The sequence below is a fragment of the Planococcus citri genome, chromosome 3, assembly GCF_950023065.1.
Source record: "Planococcus citri chromosome 3, ihPlaCitr1.1, whole genome shotgun sequence".
NCBI classification, from domain to species: Eukaryota; Metazoa; Arthropoda; class Insecta; order Hemiptera; family Pseudococcidae; genus Planococcus; species Planococcus citri.
In genome coordinates this window covers 30,420,223-30,433,504 of record NC_088679.1, presented here as the reverse complement: position 1 = coordinate 30,433,504, position 13,282 = coordinate 30,420,223, and the positions used below count along the sequence as shown (strand labels likewise).

Here is a 13,282-nt window from a genome sequence, read left to right as displayed (position 1 = left end):
GTGACGTCAGTCAAATATGGTCTATTATCATTTATCAAAACAATTTTCTATTGAATGAAGGTAATGAAGTAATTTATGAATTTTATTTTATTTAAAGGAAGAATAAATAAACACAACTTCTTTCTTTGTACCTAATACCCGAAGAATTAACAACCAAGTACTTATGTGTTTGTTTATCATCTCTCACCCAAGTGCTCGTAATCACCCAGTTACGATTACAACAACCCTAATAAGTAAGTAATGACTAAACCAGAAAGCATCGTGAAACAAGTTCGTTTCAGAGATGCCGAAATGACAAACAGTATTTCAAAGATGTCCAAAGCTATTTACTCATCTAAAAAAATGATCGCAAACCACATCGCAAAATTCACCTTCCATTTCACAAAACAGAGTCAGTACGAAGATCAAGTTGCTCTTCATTTCTTCAGTCAAAAGTTGATAGATACCTAATTGGGCAGCTGACAAATAATCTGCAAATATGTTTTATCCTTTTATCGTCCTTATGACACATGAAATGATTTTCTGTTGTGTTATCACTTATCAGACCAGAGATCACATGGCAAATATTTGATGTTTCTGATTCTGACTTTTGGAAAATTGAAAACACGAAATCAATTGTCAAATCATCAATACCAATCAATACATTCTGTTTCGATGATTTATTAATTATTTACACTAATTCGCTGAATCGCTAAGTACCTAAACTAAAATGTTACTAAAATAAAATGGGAAAACGTCGAAAACGATAACGTTAAACGTTCAGATCGAACGTTCAGTGATCGAACATTTGAATCACCCGTTCGTTCGTCTATGTTCCGTATGTGCTGTGAACATAGCACATCTCTTAAATTCCATTCCAAAGTAAATTTCATTCGAGAACTACGAATTTTACGAATTAAAAAATTAAAAATGGATCGTTGCGAAGCTCCAAACTGTAAAATGCGAACTTACGCACCAACCGTCGAACAAGTGGAACTTTTTAAAAATAATTACGTTATTTCATTTCACAGGTAAGCGCTCAAAATCTCAAAAGTCAAAACCCACTTCAGTGAAGTGTCCTGTCTTGCACTGAAAATTTTTCTATGGATGTATTATCAATCTTTCATTTCCCTCGTAAATCTGCGGATAATATTTTCAATTAATTTTATGATAATCTAAAATGTTCTGAGCAACGAAACTGGTTGTTTTACTTTTCACTATCTTGTCGATTATTTCGATTATAAATGCTCCAACTGTTGATTTAACGTGATTAACAGCTTGATAAATTCCTTAATTGGTGAATAATGTTTCCCTTAGGTTTCCTGATGATCCGGTAAGAAGGCAATCTTGGATCGACGCTGCGAAAAAACCGTCATGGAAACCACCGATGTTCCACAGCTCATTATGTTCTTTACATTTTTGCGATAATTGTTTTGATGAGAATAACGATCTTCTTGATCACGCAGTGCCATCAATCTTCTTCGATGATTTCAAGAGTCATATGAGAGAGGTGAGAAATATGTTTATTCAGCACAGTCTACTCGATGATATGTGTATCTCATGTTGATAACGAAAATTCTGTGACAGAGTGTGAAGAAATTGGGCATGGAATGCAAGTTGGACGATGATGATTTCTTGAAACCTAGTCAAAGTTCTGCGAGTACACAGAACTGTAATATAAAATCCAATAAACGCTCTACAATACCTACAACTAATCCAGGTGCGTAGCTGCTATGTAGTGTATATGTACATTTTGCTTTTAAAAAACTTCTATTATTCGTGTCTGATTTATTTTCAGTTAAAGTGAATGTCGTACATTATGAAGAAGTTCTTGTATGCGACGAAAGCTCTGATAAACTCGATATAGAGCACATTTCTATACCGGTATTACACGAAACGATGCCCATAAGTACGGAAAATAATCACAAAAATCCACGTGTTCATCTGCCCGCGTTAGACGTTTCAAAAATTATTTTAAATAATAACTCTTCGATTGAAGGACGTATTAGTGGAAGTAAATCAAAATCGAACCATGACGATGATGCTGTAAGCACCAAACGAATTAAAATTCAAAAGGATTCGGATAAATTGAAAGCCAGTTCATCTCCAGTGGCCTCTCCAGTTGAATTAAACGTTCCGCGATCGAATCATTCGACTAAATCAACCATTACACCGTCTACTTCGGTAACAAGTCAACCTACGGCTACGTCGAGTGTATCAGCTGCATCTAACTCTTCTGCTCTAGTACGAGGGAATAGTAGTTCGAGTGGTTATTCAGTTATGGAACCTACAACCAAGAATCTCGTTCTACAGCTACTGAATATCGTCAAGATGGCGAACGCTTCTACAGATGAAAATAAACTTAAATCTGGTCCAACTCTGAACAGCTATTTAGTCACGTCGAAATGTGACGATACAGATGCTTCTGATCTGTGTGAAATATTACCATCAGCGTCGGTCATTCTCAACGTAGCCAATTACGTGAAAGAGATAAAAGAAGAATCATTCGTGAAACCGGACAACGTTAACATTATTTGCGGTAGTCCGGCTATATTCCTTTTGAAAAATATAACCGTTCAAGAATGTGACCCAAGTATGAATTGCGTTTACGTAATCACGAGTGAGAATTTGCTTCCGCATCTTTATAAAATGAAATTGAAATCGGGTGTTTCGACCAAGTCCACTCCGCAGCAGTCAACTACCGCGTCGAATGCCGCCGGAATGATTGTTCAAAAACCTCTTCAAGTGGCAGATTTAGTATCCAGTGCTAATCCGAAGTCTGTTTTGCCGATTCAGAACCAGCTACGTGGTTCGAGCGATACGACGAAACCGAATACAGTTCCTAAACGTGTGTCCAATTCGAGTAATTCGGTATCTTGCGCTGATCCTAAACCTCGACCACTCGATTCGATTTCTAATTCTGATTCTGTAAAGATATCGGAAAATAATTCCGTTCTAAGTTCCTCTTTAACTACACCTTCCACGAGTAATTTGGACGCGTTTGTTTCTGCAGCTAAACTACCGACGATTATTTCTTATAAAGTTTCGCATAGTTCTGCTACTCAACCACCGGCGAATGATTCCGTTTCCGGTACACCTTTGGTTACAGTACCGAAAATGGAGTTGAGAAGTAGTAATTCGACAACTCCACCGACGAATGTTTCTACCTCGAAAATACCTTCGGGTACGCCACCGGTCAATACTTCGATTTGTTACAATTATCTCACTAAAGGAGCAGCGAACATTTCGATTTCTACTCCAGCTAAACCTACGACAACTGCTTCGGTATCTCATTCTGTGACTATAACACCGGTGAAACCTGCGAATTCTTCATTAAAATCACCATCTTCTGTCACTCCGGCCAAGCCATCGGTAAATACTTCAATTTCTGGCCCTAGAGGAAAGTTCGTTAAACCATCTACGAAACCGTCAATACCTCAAAATTTTACGATAATTACTAATTCAGCTGTGAAACCCGCGTTTTCGACTACTCCTATTGTAAAAACAATCTTAACCACACCAGATACAACGATAGCTCGAGTCATACAGTCACCTCAGAACTCGGCAGCTTCTACTCCATCTGTAGCTCAACTCGGTGTGCAGCTAGGAAGTATTAACGTGTCGAAATCTCAGCCATCATTCATCTTGCGCGGTAAAGATGGCGCAGTTGCGAGAACTCCAATTCTTAATGGTGTTCAAAGTTCACCTGCTCTATCTGCGATCAGATCGCAACCACCAGCATTGAATGGAGCTATCGCTACTAAATCGTATTCTCAATCTCGGAGTAAATCTCAACCCAATGCCGCCGCTCAACCAACTTCGTTGAAACTCCGACCAATTCAACCGACTAGTTTCGATACAACTTTGAAACCTGCCGAAGTACTCGTAACCTACGATTCTTTAACTTCTACATCTACACCGAAGCGTCATGTTACTAAGCAAACTATACCTACAATTCCGGTACAAAATCAATCGACGGTTATACCATCTCTAAAACGTAAATGCGATGAAACAGATGACTCCGAAGATGATGACGATGACGACGACAATGATCCCTTTTTCGCTAATTGCAACGACGAAGAATACGACAGAGAATACTTCCAGCAACAGCGAAAACAGATCAGCAAATCTGAGGCGAATATTTTACAAAAAGAACGCGAGATTAATGGTTTAAAGAAGAAAATACAATCGTTGAAAAAACGTTTGAATTCAGTCAAAGATCCCAGTGATACTAAAACAGACGAGCAGCTAGTCGAAGAAATATTATCGAAATACATCGATTCGAACGGTATTCAATTTTTCATTGGTCAGATGAAAATTGCCGGTAAAACATGCACCCAGTTTAGATGGTCTGAAGACGATAAGCTTTTCGCTTTAGGGTTACTTTACAAGAATCCTGTCGAATACAATGTTTTATACCAAAAATACACGTTGCCTTCCGATAAAACATTGAATAAATTCGTCAATAAAGTTAAAAAGGCTGAAATGGAGGTCAAAGGTACCATTAGTCGTAAATAATGTTTTAAGTTTGTTTAAAAATATAAAAATGTTCCTCGCTGTATTTCACTTGTTTTTTTTTTTTTTTTTTTTTTAATAAATGTTAGCAGATTTTTATTTTCTAATTGACGAAAATTTTGTATTATTATTGAAATATTTTTGGCGGCGAGGAAAATGTGAGAAAAGAGGTCAGTTTGTTTTGACTTCGGCTTCAGGAATAATTTCATCGATGCAATGTACGTTTTCAATTTTTTTTTTTTTTTTTTTTTTTGAAGGAGAAAAAAAAGAATACTAAGCACAGAAAAATCGACCAAAAAGATTCAACCCTTAAAATTTGCAATAAATACGTAAATAATGTCCAAATTAGTCCAAATACAAGAACTTGAACTTCGTGAATTTACCCACAGATGTGCAAAATAAATTGGCAGAGAGTTGAAAAGAAAAATCAAAGGATAAAACATTCAAAGCGATGTGAGAAAAATTCATGAAAATTTGATAGAGTGCAAGGTTAAAAAATATTAAAATTATTGATATTAAAATGTGGGAAAAAGCCAAACAGGTAGTGAGATTTTATAGAACTCAGGAAAAAGTTTAAAATGACGCAAAAAAAATTGAGGAAAAGCGTGAAACGGACACCTTAATAAATTTGAAAGAACGAATCCTAGAAATGAATCCTTTTTTCCAATTAGGTTAGGTTAGGTTAAATTATACTTCGAATTTCAATTTTATTTTTGCATCGAATTAAGTTAGGCTACATCTCCGAAGAAAATGATTACATCTCTTCAGGTCTAATCAAATCTGCTCAATGCTCATAGTCATATCTGATTAAATCCAATCAGGTCTGATCCCTTCTAATCCGATCAGAACTTTGATCTTGATCAGATCTAAAATCTATTTCCCCCTGGGATACAGCAAAATCTCCTGTACCTACCTACCGATTTAATTTTTTCGTATTTTGTAAACCAGAAAAAAAATCAAACAAAGTATAAAATGAGTTAATTTTTTTAAAAACTCATCGGTCATAAGGTATTTTAGCAAAACAGGTATGAGCTGAATTTTAAAAAAATAACAAAATAAAAATCTCAAATTGAACTGCTATATCATGACAAGTTTTTCCTTGCAATTTTCAGACACATTTTCATTTAGAGAAACCAAATAGGTACTTGAAGCAACATAATATTCAACTTTTTTTTTTAGATAGGATTGGATTAGAAAAACAACTTTGCAGTGCTTTTTTTTGTAATTTTTTCAACATCATAGAATATTTTTTATATTTCTTCCAGGGATGGAAAGCTAGCTGAAAGCTGAGAATGTTTGGGGTTTTTGAAAGCTGAAAGCTCTAGTTAAAAGCTTTATTTATTCAGCTTTCTTTCAGCTTTTTTACAAATTTATTTGGTTCAGTTTCTGTTTGAGTTCTTTTTTGATTTTCACATTTTACTTTTCTCGTGTTTTTTTTCGTTGTGGTTTTGAGTTTCTAAAGCTGAAAGCTGAGGAAGTTTGGGATTTTTGAAAGCTAAAAGCTAAAGCCAAAAGTTTCATTTTTCAGTTTTCCATCCCTGATTTCTTCATTCAATTTTCTAAAATTTCATCATTTTTTGTTGATTTTCAATGATGTTTTATGCAATTTCTGAACCATTTCATCAGTCAAATTTTTCTGAAATTTGATTATCATTACTTTTCTAGATCGTTTTCAGTAATTTTAATGCGTTTATACATAGTGTTTTTCCATCATTGAACATATCACATTTTTAGATTTAATTTAGACGCTCTTTCATACATTTTTTGGCAAATGTTAAAAACATTTTATTATTACTAACTTCTTGCTAATTTTCAATGATTTTAAACTTTTTTTCCCTCGCAGTTTTTGCACGTTTTTACATGTTTTGTAGTTATACTTTTTCATGCCATTTTCCCCGAATTTTACTGAAATTTTGTTAACATCTTTCGTTGATTTTTCAATGATTTTAATGCTTATGGTATCTACATATTGTTTTAAAATCATGTCAATAATGTGTTTTATAAAATTTTTGCTTCGTTCTGTGAAATTTCATCGCTTTTTGACATTAAAAAAAAATTATTTTGATACTTTCTCGTGTTTCAACCTTACATTATTTTAAACACTTTTCTTATACTTTTTCAATGCAAATTTCAGGGCTGGAAAACTAAAACTAAAACTGAAATTTTTTCAGTTTTTATTCCCTTTTCTAGATTCAAACCTCACTTGGACTTGCTGATGAGGATATGTTCTTGAGTTAATTTTTTAAAAAAGTGATTATTATTTTTTTTATAATTGAAAATTGTTAATTTGTTTTGCAAAGTCTGAAATCTCAATTTTGAAAATTCTAAGTGGTGGTTTTTCTATAAACCTAATGAATTTGAGATTAGGTAGGTATAGTTAGGTACCTATTGAATAAAAAAATTAATTTACAAAATTCAATAAAATAAATGCCTTCTTTTATCATTTCTTGATTGAAATTTCTTTAGAATGTCTTTTTTAAAAAAAAATAGAAATTCTGGACATTTTCTTCATCATCCTGAAACAAAATTTTTTGAACTAGAAATTGAAAAGGAATTTCAAAAATAAAGCATCAGTCAATTTTTTCTCAATTTTTAGTAAATTTTTGAAAATTAAATTTGGACATTTTGGCCTAAAAAAGGAAATGAAATCAAAATGTCCCCGTTCATCAAATTAAGCTTTAGAGAGCTGAACTTTGGTATTGGTAGGTTATCTAGGTATCTTATTTTAGACTTTCCGGATCGATTGGAAACAGAAACAGTTTCGTCCTGTTCTCTTCAACTGAGAAAACGAGCGATGAGACCAAAATCAAAGCCCTTAAACAACAATTCACGAATTTGGAAGGAGAAAACGAAATTGATGATATCGACATTTTTTTTCATGTGCGTTGTAATCGTAAATTGCTGTTTGTTAAAAATTTGGTTATAATGTTAAGTCAATTTTAAGACCTGAAGACTTTCAAAGTAATTGTGATATTGAAGTAGGTAGGTAGGTCCTAGGTACCTATTCATTCAAGCCATAAAAGTATTTGAATTTTTGAATAAAATGAAGTAAATAATCTCGAGCAATTAATTTAAGTATTTATTTCCACAAGAGTCATCAATTCGGTAGATTTTACCAATCTAAAATACTGGTATTTCATTTCATTACAAACATTTTGAAATGTAATTAAAAACTAAAACACCATTCTAGAAAACTAAATCATTCGAAGTTTACACAAAGGTAATATGTACCTAAATAAAAAACAATAGTATTTTGTTTAAATCCTAGAGAAATGAGTTTTTGCATTGTTTTGTTCTTAAATATTGTTGATTAAATTACAAAAGAAAAATGCACTTACCATATAATTACGTATAAATGAACAAACATAAAGCGTTATTCTTTTAAACTTTACACAGGTTATAAATAAAACATTATGTAAAAATGCCATCCGAATTCATCATCTATAATAAATTAAAAAAAAAAACACATTACGAATGCTGAGGTAATTTTGAAAAAATAACACTGCTTAAAAAACTAACGTACAAAAAATCTAATCTACTCCATTACTACGTCACAACACCATGACATTAGATCATCAGAACGAAACAACTCTCTTTCGACGAAATAATTATCAGGAAAATTATGTATTAAAAAATCACTCGGAATCTTCAGGATCAGCGTGAAGTTGTTGCAATAATGCATTACGTCTTCTTTCCAACTCTCCATCGCTCAGCTCTTCAGACTGGCTGCCGTCTTTATTACTTCTATGTTTGGACGATTTAGAGGTATCTTTTTGTTCGACGGGTTCAATGGGAGCTGAAATTTCATCGCTGACAGATGGTGCGCGTACCACGTCTAATGGTTTTTCAGCTTCGGGGCTTTTTTCGCGAGTATTTTCATCTCTGGTATCTCGACGTTCCTTCTTATCATCTTCGCTGGATTTATGTCGGCTTTCGCTGGACTCCTTATATTTACGATTGGAATGAGCCTGTGAACATGGAGACGATGGTGGTCAATTTCGTGGTTATCGAGAGAGAAATTTAATCATTTCGTTCGTTCGGTTTTCAACCGTTCGCTGAATAAAACTTTACTCGAGGTGAATGGACGAGATTTAAAAAAGGAAAAATTCGATTTAACGAGTTCAGCGAGTTGAGGTTTCCAATTTTCACAAAATTCTCTCTTTTATAAAACAATACATTATTACGTCTGTTTCGGAAAACTTATATATAAAATTCTCGTCACTATTGATCCTACGAACGAATTTCAATCAGCAGAGAGGAAAATTTCGATGTACATTTCGAGCACGTTTTATGTTGGTATTTTTACGTTCATTTAAGGAGTTCTTAAAACATTTGACTGGACCATGAATACGTCGAGCTAGAAAAAAAGCGATCGTTTTAAAAATATTTAAGAAAACAAATTTGAAAAATTGGCTCAGCCGATAATTTATTCAAAACAGTTACATAATCACCATATCGTAATAAGGGTGAATAATAAATATAAGAAAGTATAATTCTTAAAATAAATCAGAAAGTCGAGATATCAGTGAAAGGAATGAAACCAGGAACACACAGTGTTGGAAAATAAAAAAATGGAATGAAAACCAATATCATGATTTTGTAATTTTGTATGATACTAGATCAAAGTGAACCGTTAAGTGAATAAATATAACAATTAAAAAATAAATTATAATAAGACGTTTACTTTCACCCTAAAATAGCCTTCGGCTTGCGACGCGATCGAGGCTTTTTGCATTCATGTCCAGCCATTTCCTTTTTAAGAACTCCGTTTCATTTCAACATGCACTTATAATTGTAGAATTTATACTTTTCCAACGATTATATCGTCCTGAAAGTTGCAACGCTCGTTTATAAACGCGAACCAGTGAAATAATAAATTTAGCTTACAGGGGGCGAAGGCGACTTCGCTTTCTTCTTCTTCTTTTCTTTCTTATGTTTGGAACGAGAATGATGATGATCGGAGAACGAACTTTCCGACACGCTTCTCGATCTTCGTTTGGTTTTTTTCTTGTTTTTATTATTCTTCTTACGGTAATCGGAATCGCTATCAGAGGCCTACGAACAAACGAAAATATCTCAGTAGGGAGAAATCAAAATGCAAAAAGGCGAGAACAAAAAATCAATGCAACAAAAATCTACCGCAGAATGAGATCGTTTTTTTACTTTCTTAGTTTTCTTCGATTTTTTCGAACGATGAACGTGTAAGCAGGCTTCCTCCATCATATGTTGGTATTCCTGCGTGAAATCATAACATAAATGAAGGTACAGAACGTTAAAAATGTTTGGTTGTTGTAACGAGAATGGCTTACCTTATATAATCGAATTCGCTCAGATTCCAAGGTAATAGCTTTGAAAGCGCTTTCTTCTTGTAATTTCTCACGTACTTCTTCCCATTCTTGTTTATGGTTCACGTTCAAGTCTTGCAAGCATACTAAAAAGGCGGAATCTAATTTCTTCTGTTTACGAGCTTCTTCTCGTAAGCGTTCTTTTTCTCGAGCTTCGGCCTTTAAAAAAAAAATAAACCACGTTTTACGTAATTTTTATTAAAAAGAGAAATCTAATTTAGTTTCTGGTTTTCTTACCTTTTCCAATAATGCATTATACGTTAACTTGACATTACCGGCGTCCAATGTGGCTGATCTTGTATCCTCACACACGACAGTTGCGAATTGCTCGAAAGTAGTTGATATCTACGAATATAATTGAAAAAGTTATCAAATAATCGATCACTTAGATAATATTGCTTAGTTTTATTATCTATTGATTTGAAAAATACCTCAACTTCGAAGTTCTTCGCTTTTAATATTTCTTTGATAATTTTTCTTTCATCGTGGAAACGAGATTTCAGATCTTCGACGTAGAATTTGAATAAATCTAACGGCGTTGAACCTATTACAATGAGTAATTTTATTTTTAGCATAATTCGATCATTTTATGCGAACGTTATTTCATTTTGAAGTATTCGTTAGCTTACCACTTTGCCCTAACATGGCAGAAAATCGTATATCTGTACTAATGATAGGATATAATTCGACCCACAGGGACATAGATGTCAATTTTCCTTGCTCATGAAGTTCATCAAGTAAAGACTGTAAATAATCAACAATCATTTCTCAGTTAGAAATGAAAAATACTCCAAAAAAGCAATTTAAAAATTGTCAAGTGCCATAAATTACACTAAAATTATCTCGATTCTTCCTCTCTTGTCGTTTTCGCCTACGTTTCTCACGTTCTCGATCTTCTTCCTCTTCTTTTTCCAATTCTCTGATATGATCTTCGAAGACAATCAGCGCGTCTTCTTTATCCATGGCCACTAGAAATTTTTTTTTTAAATGTGCAATTTATCCGGTACGTTTCACAATATGAAATCCGTAAACAAAAGTAAAGAATACCTAATAAATCAGGATTATTAATAAACTTTGGATTTTGCAACAGAAGTTGCTGAGCTTGGACCCAAGTAGTACGATAATCTATATTAGTCATGTTATCGAGAATTTCAGTCAAATCGCGAATATTTCTCTTCTTTTTATTCTTCGCTTCTTCTTTTTCTCGTTTAGCTAAATTGAATTTAACATCTTCGTATATATCACGACGATCCGAGTCGCTGACATTAGTCCAAATCTACGAAAATCAGAACACCATTAAATAACCACACGAAACGAGCAAACGAGTGAAAAATCGTAACGCTTACTTCTAAATTGCCAAACATTTCTTGGCATCTGTAATATCTAATCGTAGAATTCATTCGTTCCGAAGTCATTAAAAATTCTTCTAAATCTTCTTTAGCTTTTTTCGCTCTAAGTCGTTGTTCTTCTTTCTCTTCTTTCAATTTTTGTGTCTTGTACGCATTAAATGCTTGTTTCTTTTCGTTTAGGTGTCTGAATCCGGCATATCGTTTATCTTTTTCCATTATTTTGACAGCTTGTTCCCACGAAGAGTTACTAGGGATATCCTAAATCAAAATAATCAAATGAAAATTACGAGTATTCCCAATGGAAATATACTCTAGAAAGAACAATGACGTTACCTTCTCTTTTAGAAAATCTTTGAAAGCTTCAATCGCTTCTTTTTTATCTTTAAATACTCCTTTACTGTCTACGTTTGCGGAATAGGCAGTAGGACTAGAGGTACTTCTATCATCATCTGTAATAAGACAAAATTTACAGAAGAATTAATTGATGTCATTATTTATAAATTATTATTTGTTGCGAATAATTGCAAATTACATACTAGCAACGTTTTTAGTAGCCATTGTGGCTAATGTTGCAGCCATGGCAAGATCTAAATTAGAACCCACTGCACTAGCCACCGCCCTAGGCGGAGTGAGAGATCCTGTGATCGAAAAAAAAATATACGGTAAAAAATCGTACATTATTCTCTTTAAATTGAGCAGTAATTATCTACCTGGGGCAGGAACAACATCACGAGCTTGTTTCGGATCTCCAGAAGCAATATTGGCAATTGCGTTCTTCACAGCACTGAAAAAAAAGGGAAAAAAACCATAAAAATATTTATCACCAATTAACCTTATGAATAAACAGATGAGCTTACTGTTTAGCCTGATCAGAGGTTATTTTAGCTTTTAATTCTTCCAATTCTTTAGGCATGGTCCATGAAGATTCTTTGGTATTTACATTGTGATAGTATAATTTACCATTTTCTGATTTATATTCCTTCCAAGGGCATTGAGATAATAAAAGCTGTACAACAATTTGGTAATTAGTATAGAAACAAAATCAACGCGACGACTGAATTCATAAAACACTAACTTCAGCTGCATCTTTCAGTTCGTCGGGCTTTTCCCATAAACTTTGTTTGGTAACTGCGTTATGATAATAAATTCTACCATCTGGCGCTTTATGCTCTGACCAATCACTCTTCTTTTCAATACCTGACCTGTGAAGGTAAAATATTGTTTAGAGACCGATTCCTTCGATATTCAAAAACATAAAAACTACTATAAATACGTACTTGGTCGATTTTAGTGCTTTACCAATATCTAAAGCACCGGAAGGTGGATTGCCACCAACAGCACCGACCAGAGTAGAAACCGGCGGCATCATAGGAGCATCCATAGGAGGTACACCTAGAAATACATCTTCGTGTTCATCTCAATAATGAAAATTAAACGTGATTCTGAAAAAGAGTACTGACTTGTTTGCGAGGCATATGGATACGGTCCTGGAGGAAGACCGTAAGGCATTGGAGCTGGCGTCATCATCGGCCCAGGAGGCATCGAAGGAGGTGGTATGTATCCCGGCGGAACCGGTGTAGCCATTCTCGGATCAAAAGCTAAAGGCACCGGAGGCGTACCACTGGCATTCGGAGTGGTATTCATATCGCCGACGGGATAACCATTCATATAACTAGGTGCAGTATTGGGCGGTAGATCCTGTAAAATTAAAAGTTATGACAATCCGATGATTGGGTTGAAATGAAAGTAAAAGTTTCAAATTACTTACCATAACGATGACTGGCCATTAACACAATATGTTGGGTAGATTGATCAGTGAACTATGTGAGCTTTAAATACAAATTATAATATTTTAAAGGCATAAATTATTACTAAAATTAATAAATTATCGTCATAGTTGGCACATTTTCGCCGCTTAGCATTTTATTTTATCATCTTTTATGTACACTGTACACACACAAAAAATTTATATTGCCACCCATTCAAAACTTGAATTTACCTTTGAGAGAAAGAGACTACTTTTTGAATTAATGAAAAAATTAGCTTTAAAGATTTCATTTGTTTTTTCCTTTAGAATTCTTCTTTAATTAAAAC

At 33.9% G+C, this 13,282-nt stretch overlaps 2 protein-coding genes across 3 annotated transcripts; one reads left to right on the top strand and one right to left on the bottom strand.

Moving 5' to 3' along the window:
• The first annotated feature begins 725 nt into the window (after positions 1-725).
• LOC135839510 (mucin-2-like) lies at positions 726-4,601 on the top strand. The gene is made up of 4 exons (XM_065355576.1): positions 726-1,010; positions 1,297-1,489; positions 1,567-1,699; positions 1,778-4,601. The coding sequence occupies exons 1-4, from the start codon at positions 811-813 to the stop codon at positions 4,495-4,497; spliced, it is 3,246 nt and encodes a 1,081-aa protein (XP_065211648.1). The 5' UTR covers positions 726-810; the 3' UTR covers positions 4,498-4,601.
• A 2,951-nt stretch (positions 4,602-7,552) lies between these two features.
• Positions 7,553-13,126, bottom strand: Prp40 (pre-mRNA processing factor 40). 2 transcript variants are annotated; one of them, XM_065355341.1, is made up of 18 exons: positions 12,957-13,126; positions 12,649-12,886; positions 12,466-12,580; positions 12,264-12,390; positions 12,046-12,194; positions 11,899-11,972; positions 11,725-11,826; positions 11,522-11,637; positions 11,186-11,446; positions 10,887-11,115; positions 10,671-10,807; positions 10,469-10,583; positions 10,271-10,383; positions 10,077-10,184; positions 9,804-9,998; positions 9,634-9,729; positions 9,382-9,549; positions 7,553-8,462 (listed from the first exon to the last, which is right to left on the bottom strand). In XM_065355341.1, exons 1-18 carry the CDS (start codon positions 12,957-12,959, stop codon positions 8,130-8,132), a joined length of 2,679 nt encoding a protein of 892 aa, XP_065211413.1. In that variant the 5' UTR covers positions 12,960-13,126; the 3' UTR covers positions 7,553-8,129. The 2 variants fall into 2 exon arrangements, with proteins under 2 accessions (XP_065211413.1, XP_065211414.1); XM_065355342.1 differs by having other exon boundaries at positions 9,658-9,729.
• Positions 13,127-13,282: the final 156 nt, after the last annotated feature.

Bases quoted from the DNA above. Each gene is read 5' to 3' on its own strand.
- LOC135839510 (XM_065355576.1), top strand. From the start codon at position 811: ATGTTCCGTATGTGCTGTGAACATAGCACATCTCTTAAATTCCATTCC. The intron at 1,011-1,296 runs GTAAGCGCTCAA...TGTTTCCCTTAG, and splicing joins TACGTTATTTCATTTCACAG to GTTTCCTGATGATCCGGTAA. The intron at 1,700-1,777 runs GTGCGTAGCTGC...ATTTATTTTCAG, and splicing joins AATACCTACAACTAATCCAG to TTAAAGTGAATGTCGTACAT.
- Prp40 (XM_065355341.1), bottom strand. The intron at 10,808-10,886 runs GTATTCTTTACT...AAAAATTTCTAG, and splicing joins TAATAATCCTGATTTATTAG to TGGCCATGGATAAAGAAGAC. The intron at 9,999-10,076 runs GTAAGAAAACCA...TTTTTTTTAAAG, and splicing joins ATAATGCATTATTGGAAAAG to GCCGAAGCTCGAGAAAAAGA.